Source organism: Phyllobates terribilis, unplaced genomic scaffold (assembly GCF_046119375.1).
Source record: "Phyllobates terribilis strain yellow unplaced genomic scaffold, ASM4611937v1 Scaffold_1__5_contigs__length_1240528914, whole genome shotgun sequence".
Lineage (NCBI taxonomy): Eukaryota > Metazoa > Chordata > Amphibia > Anura > Dendrobatidae > Phyllobates > Phyllobates terribilis.
In genome coordinates, this window is record NW_027362761.1 from 267,897,379 (window position 1) to 267,911,593 (window position 14,215).

General features: G+C 41.7%; 1 protein-coding gene across 2 annotated transcripts in view; it reads left to right on the top strand.

Moving 5' to 3' along the window:
* Positions 1–271: 271 nt before the first annotated feature.
* RBM19 (RNA binding motif protein 19) overlaps positions 272–14,215 on the top strand; it is a 76,555-nt gene continuing 62,611 nt past the window's right edge. For both annotated transcript variants that reach the window (XM_073672105.1, XM_073672095.1), the window contains exons 1-11: positions 272–435; positions 5,501–5,683; positions 5,771–5,896; positions 6,263–6,295; positions 6,428–6,617; positions 6,995–7,176; positions 8,299–8,373; positions 8,700–8,778; positions 9,755–9,826; positions 10,986–11,186; positions 12,008–12,138. In XM_073672105.1, coding sequence (XP_073528206.1) covers positions 400–435; positions 5,501–5,683; positions 5,771–5,896; positions 6,263–6,295; positions 6,428–6,617; positions 6,995–7,176; positions 8,299–8,373; positions 8,700–8,778; positions 9,755–9,826; positions 10,986–11,186; positions 12,008–12,138 — 1,308 coding nt within the window. In that variant the 5' untranslated portion in view covers positions 272–399. The remainder of the gene's footprint in view (positions 436–5,500; positions 5,684–5,770; positions 5,897–6,262; positions 6,296–6,427; positions 6,618–6,994; positions 7,177–8,298; positions 8,374–8,699; positions 8,779–9,754; positions 9,827–10,985; positions 11,187–12,007; positions 12,139–14,215) is intronic.

The window sequence follows — 14,215 nt, forward strand, 5'->3', positions numbered from 1 at the left end:
GTGGTGCCAATAGCTGAATTATATAGGGACGCTTTTACCACACTGATAGGGCCCACAGCCTCTGGCTGGCACTGTGGCTATTATAAAACGATTGCGGCCCACACTGTCTATAATATTCTCTTCCCACATAGCAACTTTGCTGGCAGCCGTTACACGTAGAAATGACGTAAAGCTACACTGCCCCCTGCAGGCAGAGCGAATGAACTTCTCGCCCGCTATTCATACAGGAGAGGACTCTGAGCAGCAGTACACTGCGCGCCACAGGCAGGCCACGCCCCTATCGTGTGTGCACATGCCCTGCGCTAGTCACGTGGTGTAAACCAAGATGGCGGCGCCCACGGACTAAACGTGAAGCTAAGTTAGAGATTCCACTACCTGGTGTTAAAGCTACCAAGCAAGATGTCGCGATTAATCGTCAAGAATCTCCCTAATGGGGTATTTAAATACTTTATTTACTCATTGATGATGTGAAGGGGTCCGCCCATGTCGGGGCTGCGGGTGGCTCTTGCCATGCTCACGATCACTGGCGTCTGTGCATTTTCTATCACGACACTTATTTCCTTGAGTTTTGCGCTTTAGTACAGTAAGTTGTGTAGTGATTCTTATGTAGCACCTTACAGGGGCTGTCTGGAGTGCAGAAGGGTTTACAGAGCACAGCTCCCCTCATCTATTCCTGCTGCTCCCCAGTTACCCGCTAGTCTCTACTTTCAGCAGCAGAGATGATGGGCCACTGCTGTGATCCGCTGCAGCCAGTCGCTGGCCACTGCTGTGATCGCTGCAGCCAGTCGCTGGCCACTGCTGTGATCCGCTGCAGCCAGTCGCTGGCCACTGCTGTGATCCGCTGCAGCCAGTCGCTGGCCACTGCTGTGATCCGCTGCAGCCAGTCGCTGGCCACTGCTGTGATCCGCTGCAGCCAGTCGCTGGCCACTGCTGTGATCCGCTGCAGCCAGTCGCTGGCCACTGCTGTGATCCGCTGCAGCCAGTCGCTGGCCACTGCTGTGATCCGCTGCAGCCAGTCGCTGGCCACTGCTGTGATCCGCTGCAGCCAGTCGCTGGCCACTGCTGTGATCCGCTGCAGCCAGTCGCTGGCCACTGCTGTGATCCGCTGCAGCCAGTCGCTTGCCACTGCTGTGATCCGCTGCAGCCAGTCGCTTGCCACTGCTGTGATCCGCTGCAGCCAGTCGCTGGCCACTGCTGTGATCCGCTGCAGCAGTCACATGACCCTAGTTATGGGCCATCATCGCTGCTGCAGAAAGTACAGACTCATTCACACTTCAGTTCTTCACACACAAGTGCCATCTAGTTTTTTCACAGATAGCACTCATACCTCTTACAGGCTGTCCACGTTTTTTTTTTTTCTGTGGACACAGTGGTCCATGCAGGATCGGAGACATGGCTGATCGAACTTTGCAATAAATAGCTATGGGTCTGTGAAAATAGATAAATCGGACAGGACTGAGATGCCATCAGTGTGCTGGCAGTTTTTCACTGACAGACAGGAAAAGTGCAGATTTTTTTTTTTTTCTCATCAATGTAAAGCTGATGAAAATCAATAATGAAACTCAGTTCTCATACGTGAAAAAAACTAATGCCTGAATGAGGCCTTACCTTTTTTTCTATCAGGCTGTATAATCACTTCGATACAAACTGTTTTGTGTCTTTTTTTCTATGCCATTGCTGTAGAAAAAGACATGGACTGTCCAATCAAAAATCATACGTTGATGTAATAAAAATGTACAAAACTCACTACGAAGTTCTTAGTTTAACCTTCAGTTAGTCGCAAGTGCCTCGCTGTGTAGTGATGGGCAGTCTGGCTCTGCTCACCAAAAAGAGCAGTCTCTTTTGGATCCCTATAGGTGGACACATTTGAGATGACTATGATGCAGCCGAAACTCCGCCCACCCACGGCCAAAACTCCGCCCTTTCAATGGTGGTCGGAGTTACGTCCGACAAACCCCGGAATTTTCCGCCCAGTGAGAGCCATTAAGAGAAGTTAGTGGCTCTCACTGGAGTGCCGGCTCCCATGATTCACAGCAGGGAGCCAGCTCTTTGTGTCGGATCGTTCGCGATGGACACATCACTATTGCTGTGGCACATGTAGTCGGCGCCCAAGCTAGGAAGCTACCGAAATGGAGGTTTACCTAACTTCCATACTTACGGAAATTATAAAAACAAAACTCGCTTGGGGTGCAATGGACGCCACTCAACTAATTATAGGTTACAATTCCGTTCTGACTGTATGAAGCCCCTTGCCACGTCACAGCACACCTCTGAGTGGGTCCATAGCTTCTTATAGACTAAAAGGTGCGGCACCGTGTGCCAACCATCGGGTCAGCGCCCTAGTGTCCCACAGAACCCATACTGCAAGGCTGAGTCCCTATGACTTCAGGCCACCCCACATGCACAACCCTGGTTGCTACACAGCACCAACACCAAGTGAAAGGAGCTAGAAAACTCACATTCTACATGCCCTCAGATTGAGAGCAAAAATAAGTGAAACCCCTGTTAGTCTCCTGGTAATTATAAACATCTGTGCCAAATCGGAGGAGTGATGGTCCAAGTAAAAGAAAAAAAAAAAGGAGGGTGCAGACCTTGCAGTATGCCAAAGACATGGACCTCACATCCAAAAATCATACGTTGATCTAATGCCACTGGGCAAAAATGTACAAAACTGAGATTCTCAGTTTACACTCTTTTTTTTTTTTCTATGTTTTACTTCTTTTTCTTACTAATTATGTGTCTCATGGAAAAGTTTAATTTGTTATATTTAACTTTTTTTTATTGTCTTTGGTGCCTGCAGTCACCATGAAGAACTGCAGATCTTGATGTCTATGGACTCTGACAGCAGTTCTGACATCTCTGAATAGGAGACCAGAATGCAGATTAAGGGCTCTTTCACAAGTCAGTATCTCCGGTACGAGTGGTGACAGTTTCCACACGTACCGAAGACACTGACACACGCAGACCCATTCAAATGAATGGGTCTGTGTACACCTCATTGTGTTTTCACGAACCGTGTGTCTGTGTGCTTCACATGGAGACAAGTCCGTTTTTTTGTGGATACACGGTCCACAAAAGTGCCTCACAAATGATGACACATGGATGACATCCGTGTGTCATCAGTGTGACACAGACTGGCGCCTGGAAATCAGTGTTATAGTTAACGCTGTTTCCAAGCGCTGGGTGCTGAATGCTGCCCTCATCATGGTTCCCTGCCAGCGCTGTGATCAGCACCAGCAGGGACAATGATGAGTGTAGTGGTAGTCTGATCCCGCTGTGTCCCCACCTGTAAAAATAAGAATAAAATTCATGTACTCACCTCTCCTAGGTGGTCCCCTCTGTAATCCATGCGACCGCTTCTGCCGGGGAGAATGAGCCGCTCATTCTCCCCAGCAGCAGCGGTCGCATGGATTACAGAGGGGGATTGTGGGAATTGTGAAACATTCAACAGTAAGCAAAAAACCCGTGACCTATTGTAGAGTATAAAGGAGGTAAGGCGTTCCAGCACTCGGATGAAAATGTAATTTTTATTGATACATCCAATAAAATCGAAAAAATAGTCACAAACCACCAATGGTATCTAGCGTTGCAAATGCTTTTCAGACCTTGTGTTTTTATTCATTGCAATAAACTTTTGCAATGAATAAAGACAGAAGGTCTGAAACGCGTTTGCAACGCTAGATACCATTGGTGGTTTGTGACTATTTTTTCGATTTTATTGGATGTATCAATAAAAATTAAGTTTTTATCCGAGTGCTGGAACGCCTTACCTCCTTTTTTCTACTTTTTGCTGTGGCACTGCTTCAGTTCCGGCACTGGACTTCAAAAAGGGTGAGCTGATTTCTGATGTTTGATCTCTTTTCCATTTCCATAATTGTAGAGAATAATATACACTCATCACCTCTTCTATTTTAGGGCCTATTCAGACAGCTTTTTATGAGCATTTAAAAGGAGATTTTACTACAAATCCGCATTAACAAATGTTTCTAACACTCCTTGAATAAGTTTCCTGCTGATTTTACTGGAAAACGTTCAAAATAATGTGAAAAAAAATACTTTGTATAAAACAGCACAGTATGTGGCCTTTGGACCAAAAAAGGTTGTGCACCCCTGAACTAGACTGAGGCTTTCTGGAGTAATATTGTACATTCAAAAGAAGCTAATTTATTTATCAGGTCAAAAAAGAGACCCGACGATTTAGATAAAAAATTAAATAGGAACAGTTTCCACATATTTTTGTAGTATTACCAGTCTTCTAGGTAATTTGACACTACTTTTGATTGTTGACTGTCTAGTTCTTGTTGCAATTTGAAGGGAACCTGTCAAGAATATAAAATGGTATTTACCCCCAGCCATAGTGGTAATATTCAGATAAGTACTGTTTTAAATATGTGTAGATATCTAATTGGAAGTGCAGCTGCAGGGAGAAAATTAAGTTATATTCTCCCTGCCGTCACTCATTCCCAGTCATTGGGGTAGCGCTGTGGGCAGTTCTGTGGAGTCGGCAAGTCAAACCTCTGACTCCTCACTTTCACTAACTCCACAGCCCTGCCTCACTACTGAGCGTGTACATAAAGTGCAGCACAGATTCATCGCCACTAAAAGCCGAGACCCTTAGATCAGGAATAGAACAAATATTTATAGGACATTTCATAACTTTCCAAAATTCTTATGGAAACATTTACTGCACATCCTGCATTGTACTGCTGTACCAATTTATTATAGATTTTAGGAGTCTGTCCATTTTCTACCGACAGACGCCACAGCACTGGCTGTGGGCTGTGAATAGGCAGCACTCACTATACAGTGAGCACACTAATCGTGTATAAAATAGTAGACACCTGAGAATGAGCACACTTGCTGAGTATCGATGTTTCCATGTGTTTGCATGTATACACACCTGTTCTGCTTATGTCCTCACTTTAAAGTGTTGGGGCTTTGGATTTTATGGGTTTTCTTTAAAGGGGTATTCACATCTCTAAGATCCTCTCCCAATATGTCGTAGGTGTAGTAATAATATTAGAAAATACCTCCAATTAGAAATGTAGTATAGTTTTTCTGATTCACTATGTCGCTTACCCCATGTGTAGAGCATTGCATTTGCTTAGGTAGCCACGGTTATGGCCATTTATATAGTGTCAGTTAGTTGTTAATGGTTGTAACCATGGATACCTAAGCTACTGCAATGCCCTGCACATGGGGTAAGCGTCCCAGTGAATCAGAAGAACTATACTACATTTCTAATTGGAGCAATTTTCTAATATTATTATGATTACACCTGCTACATATTGTGATAGGATCTTAGAGATGGGAATACCCCTTTAATAGATTTAGTGGCACTGATGAGCACTTTTCTCTGAACACTGACTCACAAATTCCAGTTCTCTTATACTCCGGTGTAAAGCTATTATCAGTTATCTTAACACAAGGCTTTTAATGAAAGCACAGAAGTTAGGCTTTATTCAAAGCATGATGGTTTATTTGTGTATTTTTTGTGAAGATGAAAGAAGATCGATTCCGAGAGTTGTTTGCTGAGTTTGGCAATTTAACCGACTGCACCCTGAAATTTACGAAGGCTGGGAAATTCCGGAAATTTGGCTTCATTGGTTTTAGCGCAGAAGATGAGGCTAAAGCCGCTCTAAGCCACTTCAACAAGAGCTTCATTGACACATCCCGTATTTCTGTGAGTAAGCCAGGTACATAACCAATGGTGGGGAGTGGTATGATGCATTTTTTTAACGTAGTCACTTTATTTATTCTTTCCTTAAAGGTGGAGCTATGTAAATCATTTGGTGATCCCACGAAAAGTAGGCCGTGGAGTAAGTACTCTCAAAGTAAAAGCAAGGAGGTCACAAAAAATGAGGATGGAGCACATGCGAAAACAGAAGACAAAAAGGTAAAGTAAAAGAAGTAGAGTTGTAAAGTAAGGGTAAGCTGACAGTATGCATTGTGTTAATAGGCAAACACCTCTACCTTGCCGGGTGCAACAGTAGTAATATCGCTGGATTATTCTGATGGGGCTGCATGGATGTTCCTAATTCCGATAGTAGTGCTAGCAAATTAAAGGGTGCTCCACTTTCAAGAAAGTGGTCCTCAAAGTCTTGTAAAATACCTAAAATAACAAACTATTCAGGTCTGAGGATTTTTTTTTATGTTGTGAAATCTGGTGACCGATACAAAATACAGATATTGATAAAAAAAAAGTTGTTTGCACAACTACTTTGTGTTACCCATACTTAATAGAATTAATCTTTTTTTGTAGGCACAGAAAGAGCAGAAGTCTGTGTTGGGAGACGTAAGTGTTCTTTATATGTTTGATTATAAAGGAGACTACATTGAATTCTTAAAAAATTAGCTTGTTTTGATTAATTTAAAGTAAGTCTGAATTCACTTCAATTAATATAATATCCTGCTGTTTGATCTGCAGCTGGAAATGGACAGTGGCTTCAAGGAATTTCTTAATGTGCACCAAAGCAGGAGCAAGACAGCTACATGGGCTAATGACACAGTGACTGAGCCTATAGAAAAGGTGAAGAGCCGCTCCCAGGATGACTACCTCAACTTTGATTCTGAATCAGAGCAAGATTCTGGGGATGAGGACGGTGAGGAAAACACAGGTAGGAACTATTTATCTCCATACTTACTACTTGTTGTAGGAAACCTGACTGCAAACCTTGAAAAATTGGACCCTTCGATTCGTACTTCTTGGCTAGGGAAGTAGAGGACTTCTTAGATTTGGTTTAGGCCTACATACAGTCTAGTGACTTTGTGTATTATTTGGAGGTTTTAGGTATTTCTGTCATTTTTAAGCTGGAAGTCTAAAAATTGCAGATGCTGAAGTGTCCATCATATTGTTCATTTATACACTTTCATTTTGCACATTGCCATTCACAAAAATGACCCTAAAATTGAAATGCTGGTTTGTATGTTATTTTAAGTAAGAAATGGCAAATATACAGCATTAAGATTTTCATCAATTTCTGCTTATTTGTAGATGAGAAGATAGCCTTGCAATCAGAGATTTCTGACATGGACTACCTCAAATCAAAGGTAGTGAATGAGCCATCCACTGTATCATCTGGGGCTAAAGAGGAGAAAGCTGCAGACCTGGAGAAAACGGCTGCCAAGAGTAAAGTGGTTGGGTCTTCGGAGAAGAGCAAACCAGGAAAGAAAGAGGTAAGGGATGTTTTTTCTTTATAAATGTTGAGTGCTTCGTTCATAGCTACAGATCTACACTTCTCATGTTTTATTTCACATATAAGTACTTTCTATTCAATATAAACTCTCCTCTCTCGAATTTTATCTGCAGAAACCATATTGATAAATTGCAGAGTGTCCTGCTGGCTATGAGGAAACCTGAGCTGCTTAGCTACAAGCTTAGATGCAATAGACTGTGTCCATTTGTTTGTTTTTTGAAATTGTCTCTTCAGAGAGGAAGAGAACTAGAACTCTAGTGCCACCTATTGGAAGTAGCAATCCAAACAGTCAATATCGACCCTTTAACAAGCCTTGCCACATGACTTGGGATAAAAGCCAAACCAGAATCTCAATTTGCAGACACGGTGCACTAAAGTTCTAGTCCTCTTCCTCTCTGAAGAGGCGATGTGCATTTTAATTTCCCAGAGGAGCATTGCATGACTTATAAGCCTCCTCACACTGGCATGTGTCTTTCCACATGGAGAAATGTTACTGCTTAGACTCCAGTTGTTTACAGGCTTTCTTCACACCCATATTGCTTAACCTTAAAGAGTAAATCCATGGCCATTGAAGTGTGAGGGTGAGAAATCCAGTGTATCATAGCATTAAAAGTCCCTATTCACATGTCCTTATTTCACATACATGTTTTTTTTTTCACAAATAGAACACATATCCATTAGAGTTTATGGGCCCTGATTCATCAAAACCGGCGTTTTTTTTTTTCTTCTCTTGCCGGTCTTGAGGATGGGGCGGGACAGATTGTAAGGCTCATGATTGATTAAGAGGCGCATATAGGCAGGGCGCGAAGTGGCCATGGACTAGAGGATGATTTCGTATAAAGAACACCAACCCTTATCATGATTTTGACGAGCAGGGGTCGCCACGCCACTATCCCGTCGAGCCTCTTCCACTGTGTGGCAGCTGGGCAAAAATGACGTGGAAACAGCAAAAGTTGATAAATCTATGCACAGCTTCACGTTGTTCACACCTTTTAGTAAATTAGATGCAATTTACAACAATAGATTGGCGGATCACGTGCCAAAATGCCAGTCTTGATTTCATTGCAATGTGTGTAATTAAGCCCCTACTTCTTTCCTTCAGAAACCACCTGTTTTGAATGAGCCTACGACGCCTTATACTGTCAAACTGAGAGGAGCACCATTCAATGTAACAGAAGTAGGTTCTGTACATCACTTGGTAAACTTTTCTTCCCCAAAAATGTGATCCTCCACACCATGCAATTAAGCATCGTGTTCACCTCTATAAAATTAGTCACAATCTATACAATATGTTGCAGAATTCTTCCAGATTTTTGTTGTGTATTTCACCCTCTCTATGCAACAGTTGAAATATTTGGCAAATACACATTATAACCCTTCTGTAGTGGAAATTGTTTGCCATTTCTTAACATAGTGTGAACAAGCTCCAATAAATTCTTGTTTAAAATTCAAGACTGAACTAAGGTCCACCTACCCTTTACAAAATATGCTTTGTGTTTCCAGCAAAACATTCGAGAGTTTCTTCTACCACTAAAACCAGCTGCTATTCGAATAGTGCGAAATTCCTATGGAAACAAGACAGGTATGTTCTTTTGTACTTCTACAGTTGTAAGACATTGCTAAAATCTTAAAGGAACCCTAAATCTAGAAAGGAATGATTAAACGGAACCACCTGTCAGTAAATTCCTGCTGCCCAAACTACGGGGGCAGCATGAATCAGAGTTTGGCTACATGATTGCAGCCAATTATTTATTTCTTTTAAACTCTTCGACTTTTCAGAAATCACATAGTTTAAGGATGCGGCTGGGGAGTAGAAAGAGATAAGACTATTCTGGCACTGCCCCGCTCCGGTTGATTGACAAGTCTCTCTCTCTCTCCGTACATAGGGAGAGACCTACCGGATAACTCGAGCTTTGTGGGGAGAAGCCGACCGGTTCTTTAGACTACACCAGATTGCTTCAGAGAAAATTATACTTGGCTGCATTCTTGCAGACTATAGCTCTGAGTTATGCTGCCTGTAGTTTGGCCAGCATGAATCAACTGACAAATCCCCTTTAAATTGAATGGAAATAATCTGAAAAATGTCATTTTCAGCATGTTCATGAAACAAACTTGTAGCAATCCTTTAGAGAATACAGGATAATTTGTCTGATCTTTTCCATTTTCTAGTTAGGATTGAGAGGGTATAGTTTAAACATGGAGAAGGGATTGTTTCCTACTTGCAGACTGGGGATGGAGGCTCTTACTGCAGTTAGTTGTCCTACCGCCACAATCAGGGCAAGGTGGTGGAGGGATGTGGCTGAAAATGAAATGAATGAAAAAACCGCAAGTAACTTAATTTACATAAAAAGTACTGAAAGGTTGCCGAAAATCTGCAACGTGAAAAACTCACCAAATACTCATTGTGAGAATTTAGTCTTGGGCAGCAGAAGAAAAACCCACAATGGACTCTATAGAACAGCATCTCCCTATCCGTAGTAGGAAGCCGCACGATACTGATTTTTTTTTTTTGTCTGTATTCTACACTGTATGTTTACCAACTTTCCATATCTTTTTAGGATATATTTTTGTAGATTTTAATACTGAAGATGATGTACATAAAGCGCTTAAGAAGAATAAAGATTATATGGGTGAGTTGACTTGGAAGGATCTGTGATGACATTAGAAATCCTGCATCAGATCACATTTTCTTGCATTATCTGTTTCTGCTGTTTTTTTTACATACCGTATATCAGTTTGTGCACAATATTACAATGTAAGCATTCTGTGTTTTGGTAAATTTTGCCCTCATGTTTCATCTGAAATGTGAAAAAATGCAATTTTAGTGTTGACCTGAGGGAATGGTGGGCCAGACTGTCTTTTCAGGGTGCATGCTGTCCTTTGATTTTAAGTAACATTTCTTGAGATAAGACTGTATGATACTTATGTATATGATATGTAGAAAAAATAATGTAGTGGTGCTTCTTTTAATTTGCATTACAATTATAATTCTAGTCTAGCTTGGGGCTTTAAAAAGAGAACCTTGATGCCAGTGATGTATCACTTACTGGGCTGCTTGTTGTAGTTTTAATAAAATTCAGTGTTTTATCAGCATGAGATTATTACTAGAGGACTAGTTGTCTCATTCTACCTTGTCAACTTCTCTGTGTAACCATACCCCCCACCACTGATTGGCAGCTTTCTGCCTATGCACAGGGTACATAGAATGCAGCTAATCAGCGGTGTGGGCGGGGTTTTACACAGCTCAGAATTCAAAGAACTGCTAGATCTAAAGCAGGGAAAACTGTAATTTTATCAGAATGACATCAAGCAGCCCAGTAATCGATACATCGCTGGAATCAGGATATCTGCTCCTACATTATACTGCTCTTGGATTACATAGCAAAAACCGACTGAGAGATTCCCTTTAAGTGCAAAGCCATGAAGCGATTTGCATTACACACAGCATTTTGCAGATCTTACTATTTAATTTTTAGCCTACATAGAGATCTGCAATTTTGATTTCAAGCATTTATAGTGGTCAGGTGTAAGTATTGACATGTTTGAGCATTATTAAAGCATGTAATTGCACCAGCACCGATGTCTTCTCGCGTTCAGTGAACCGTCCATTTTAGCTACAGTAGTTTGATTCCTTTGCTAATGCACTGAAAATAGCAAGTAATGTGCGTACAGTACTGTGATGTCAGACCTTCCAACAATGTTGACAACCTTGGTAAACCCAAATCGCAGCCTTAAATTCGCCACCTAATTGGAAGGTAAAACCGTTCACTAAATTATATGAATCCATAGGTACGAGATACATTGAGGTTTTCCGGGTTGAGCAAGCAAAAGAAGCCCATCTCTCAGGAAAAACGCCGAACAGACCATGGGAGCAGCGCCAAAAGGATTCTGAGACGCAAGAAGATTTGTCCGACTCTGGAAGACTTTTTGTTAGAAACCTGCCATACAGCTGTACTGAGGAGGACTTGGAGGCATTATTCTCCAAATACGGTAAGAAATGGAGGAACTGTTTACCCTCATTAATGGAAATGAGCATAAAACTGATATTTGTAGAGGTGATAAATATGCATAGTTGATTTGCAGGACCTGATAAACATACGTTATGCTTCTAAGTCTAAGCCAGTGTCCAAGCTTTCAGTAAACATGGACTCACTCTATACAATTGACTACAAATTGATTTCGGGATATGAAATGTTTTTGAAAATACTTACACGGATTCCTTATATTCTTCTAGCTTTATTGTAACATTTCAGTTTTTTTTTATTTACTACCTTGAATCGGTTTATGTCTCCCATGTATTTTATGGGCTCAGCACATTCATATGACTGAATGAAGTGGAGGGAAGAGCTGTGAAAGATGTGAAGCACCACTACTCAGAATTGTGTGGGTCCGAGTTTGTCTAGGGTGCTCGGGTATGCACCGAATATCACGAGTGCTCGAGTGACATGTTCGAGTCCCCGCGGCCGCATGTTTCACGGCTGTTGTACAGCCTCAAAACATGCTGGGATTGCCCATGTTTGTCAGGCAATCCCTGCATGTTTTGTGCCTGTGTAACAGCTGCGAAACATGCGGCCACAGGAACTCAAACATGTCACTCAAGCACTTGCGATACTTGGTGCATACCCGAGCACTCTATACAAACTCGAGTAACGAGCTCTTGCGCTCATCACTAGTCCTAGCACTTGGTTCACAACCAAGCAGAAATTCATGACATATCATTGTTGTATACTATAAGTTATTAAGAAACTTATATTAATGTTGGAAATGCTTCATCTAAGTTATTTCTTCACTATTGCTTTTCCCACCTTCAGGTCCTCTCTCAGAAATCCATTTTCCAATTGACAAGCTAACGAAGAAGCCTAAGGGCTTTGCTTTTATTACATACCTTATTACGGAGCATGCTGTGAAAGCTTATGCAGAGGTTGATGGACACATTTTTCAGGTGCGTACTTGGTTTTGTACTAACAGGAATTACATGTATTTCAATAAGTTCATTAGCTGATGTCATATAGACTTGTCAGAAGATAAATTGGTAGAACTTTATAAACTCCATCCAGAATAGTGGACTCATGGCATGTTTTGGTGAGATTTGATGTTTCCTGCAGGGTCTGGAGAAAGTGGAAGTAGCGCTTGTCTATAAATGTTCTCAATAAAACATAAATATCTACATCTACTTTTATCTACAATTGTACTCAGTCTAGGTAATCGTGATACATTTAATTACTGTAGCAAATTATCTGAACTTTTATATAGCGACATTTTTTAGCTTCTCTATGTAAGCCGGAATGTTTTCATCCACTGCCAGCGAATAAAGATTTTCAATTGTATGGCGTTTGGACGGGAAAAGGAGAAAGGTGCTGTCACGCAAGGTGTAGGGAAGACAAAGTGCAACACAAAGGGAAGGAGGAAAAGGGGGCCCAGACTCTAGGGAAAGGGGGTAGTGGAGACCTCCTAGGCTGACCTTATATCACCCTGTCTCCCCTAACGTCCCTGCATTGGTTCCGCACCAATCGCCACACAGGAACCTCGCCCTGTCTTTCCCTGGCATGTGGCCCTGGCTAGGGAAGGGAGAGGGTGAGCACTAGTTGATCCCCACTGACAACTAAAGACAACAAGGGGGAACAAACAAGGGAAGATCTCTTAGCTTTAGTTGACTTCAGAGAGATGAACACACGCCCTCTTAGCACCAGAGAGGAAGAAGTAATGCACTTGCTCCAAGCCTTCACAACGGGTCATGCGAGTATCGCCGACACCTCCCTCTAGCAAACAGCAGGTATTTGATACACCCAGGCCAGGGTGTTAATTAGCAAGAGGACGGTAGCCGCTGGGTCCTAGAGAGACAGCTTCTAAGAAGGTGTCTGTAATGCCAAACGTAGAGATCTCCTGCAACCAACTGCAGGACAACTGTCTGTCACTTCTGACACACCCGTGACAGAAACATAGTGAAAGTCACAATGGTTGATATATACAGACCTATGTCACTGCTTTCTATTGCCCACCCCAGTTCTGGATTCACAGCTACACTTCTCAATGCTGCTTGCCACAAAGAGCAGGAATCCTTTATTTCTGTGTACTGTGTGTGTAAGAAATCATAGCAGCTAGTATCCACCCACTGTTTCTGAAAATTGGCATATAAAGCCTCAAGATAAGCAAACTGCAGGATAAAAGTCATATAATGGCTAGAGATACTATTATTCCTCAGGTTCACATGTGACAATTTATTCTGAACAATCACCTGAAATGACAGGTAGATTTTAATTTTTTTATTGCACAATGATCAAGTGAAGCCGCAGATTTGGAACTTTGTGAAAACTTTATGAAAAAACAAACAAACAAACACTGTGCTCTGGCCCTTAAAGGGAACCTGTCACCATGAAAATGCCGTCCAATCTGCTGGGATAATGTTATAGAGCAGGGGGAGCGGAACAGGTTGATATAGTTTTGTGAGAAAAGATTCAGTATAATGTGTGTTATCTCTGTATGCAAAAAAAAAAAAAAAAAAAAAAAAGCCGTCAGTCAACACAGGTTATCCTGAATCTGTTCTCACAAAACTAGATATCAGTCTACTCTGCTCTCATTGTTCTATAACATGGGGCCTGCAGATTGGATTGAATTATTACGGTGACAGGTCCCCTTTCAATAGATATTAAAAAGTGGCCATTTTTGCTCCTTTATTCCGCTGTTCCCCTGATTTATTCAATTTTTTTTGTTTCTTTGTTTTTAAATCTGCCACAAGGTTCCAGAAATATGGGCCTTTTTGTTTGGTGCACCCGAGATGCTAATTTTTATGGTCTTTTACCAAGGTTGCTTTACTTACAAGGCTATAATGCTGAGCAGCTTAAACACAAGCCCTGAGAATGCTGTTAGTAACACCCCTTGTAAAGGACATAAAGATTAAACCTGGAATCATATTGCAGGTTTAAAAAAAAAAAAAGGAATAATTGGATGAGCGAAAATTAAAAAAAAAAAAAAGCAAAAACTGAGCACTTTTCACCTTGTGACAGGTCCTCTTTAAATTG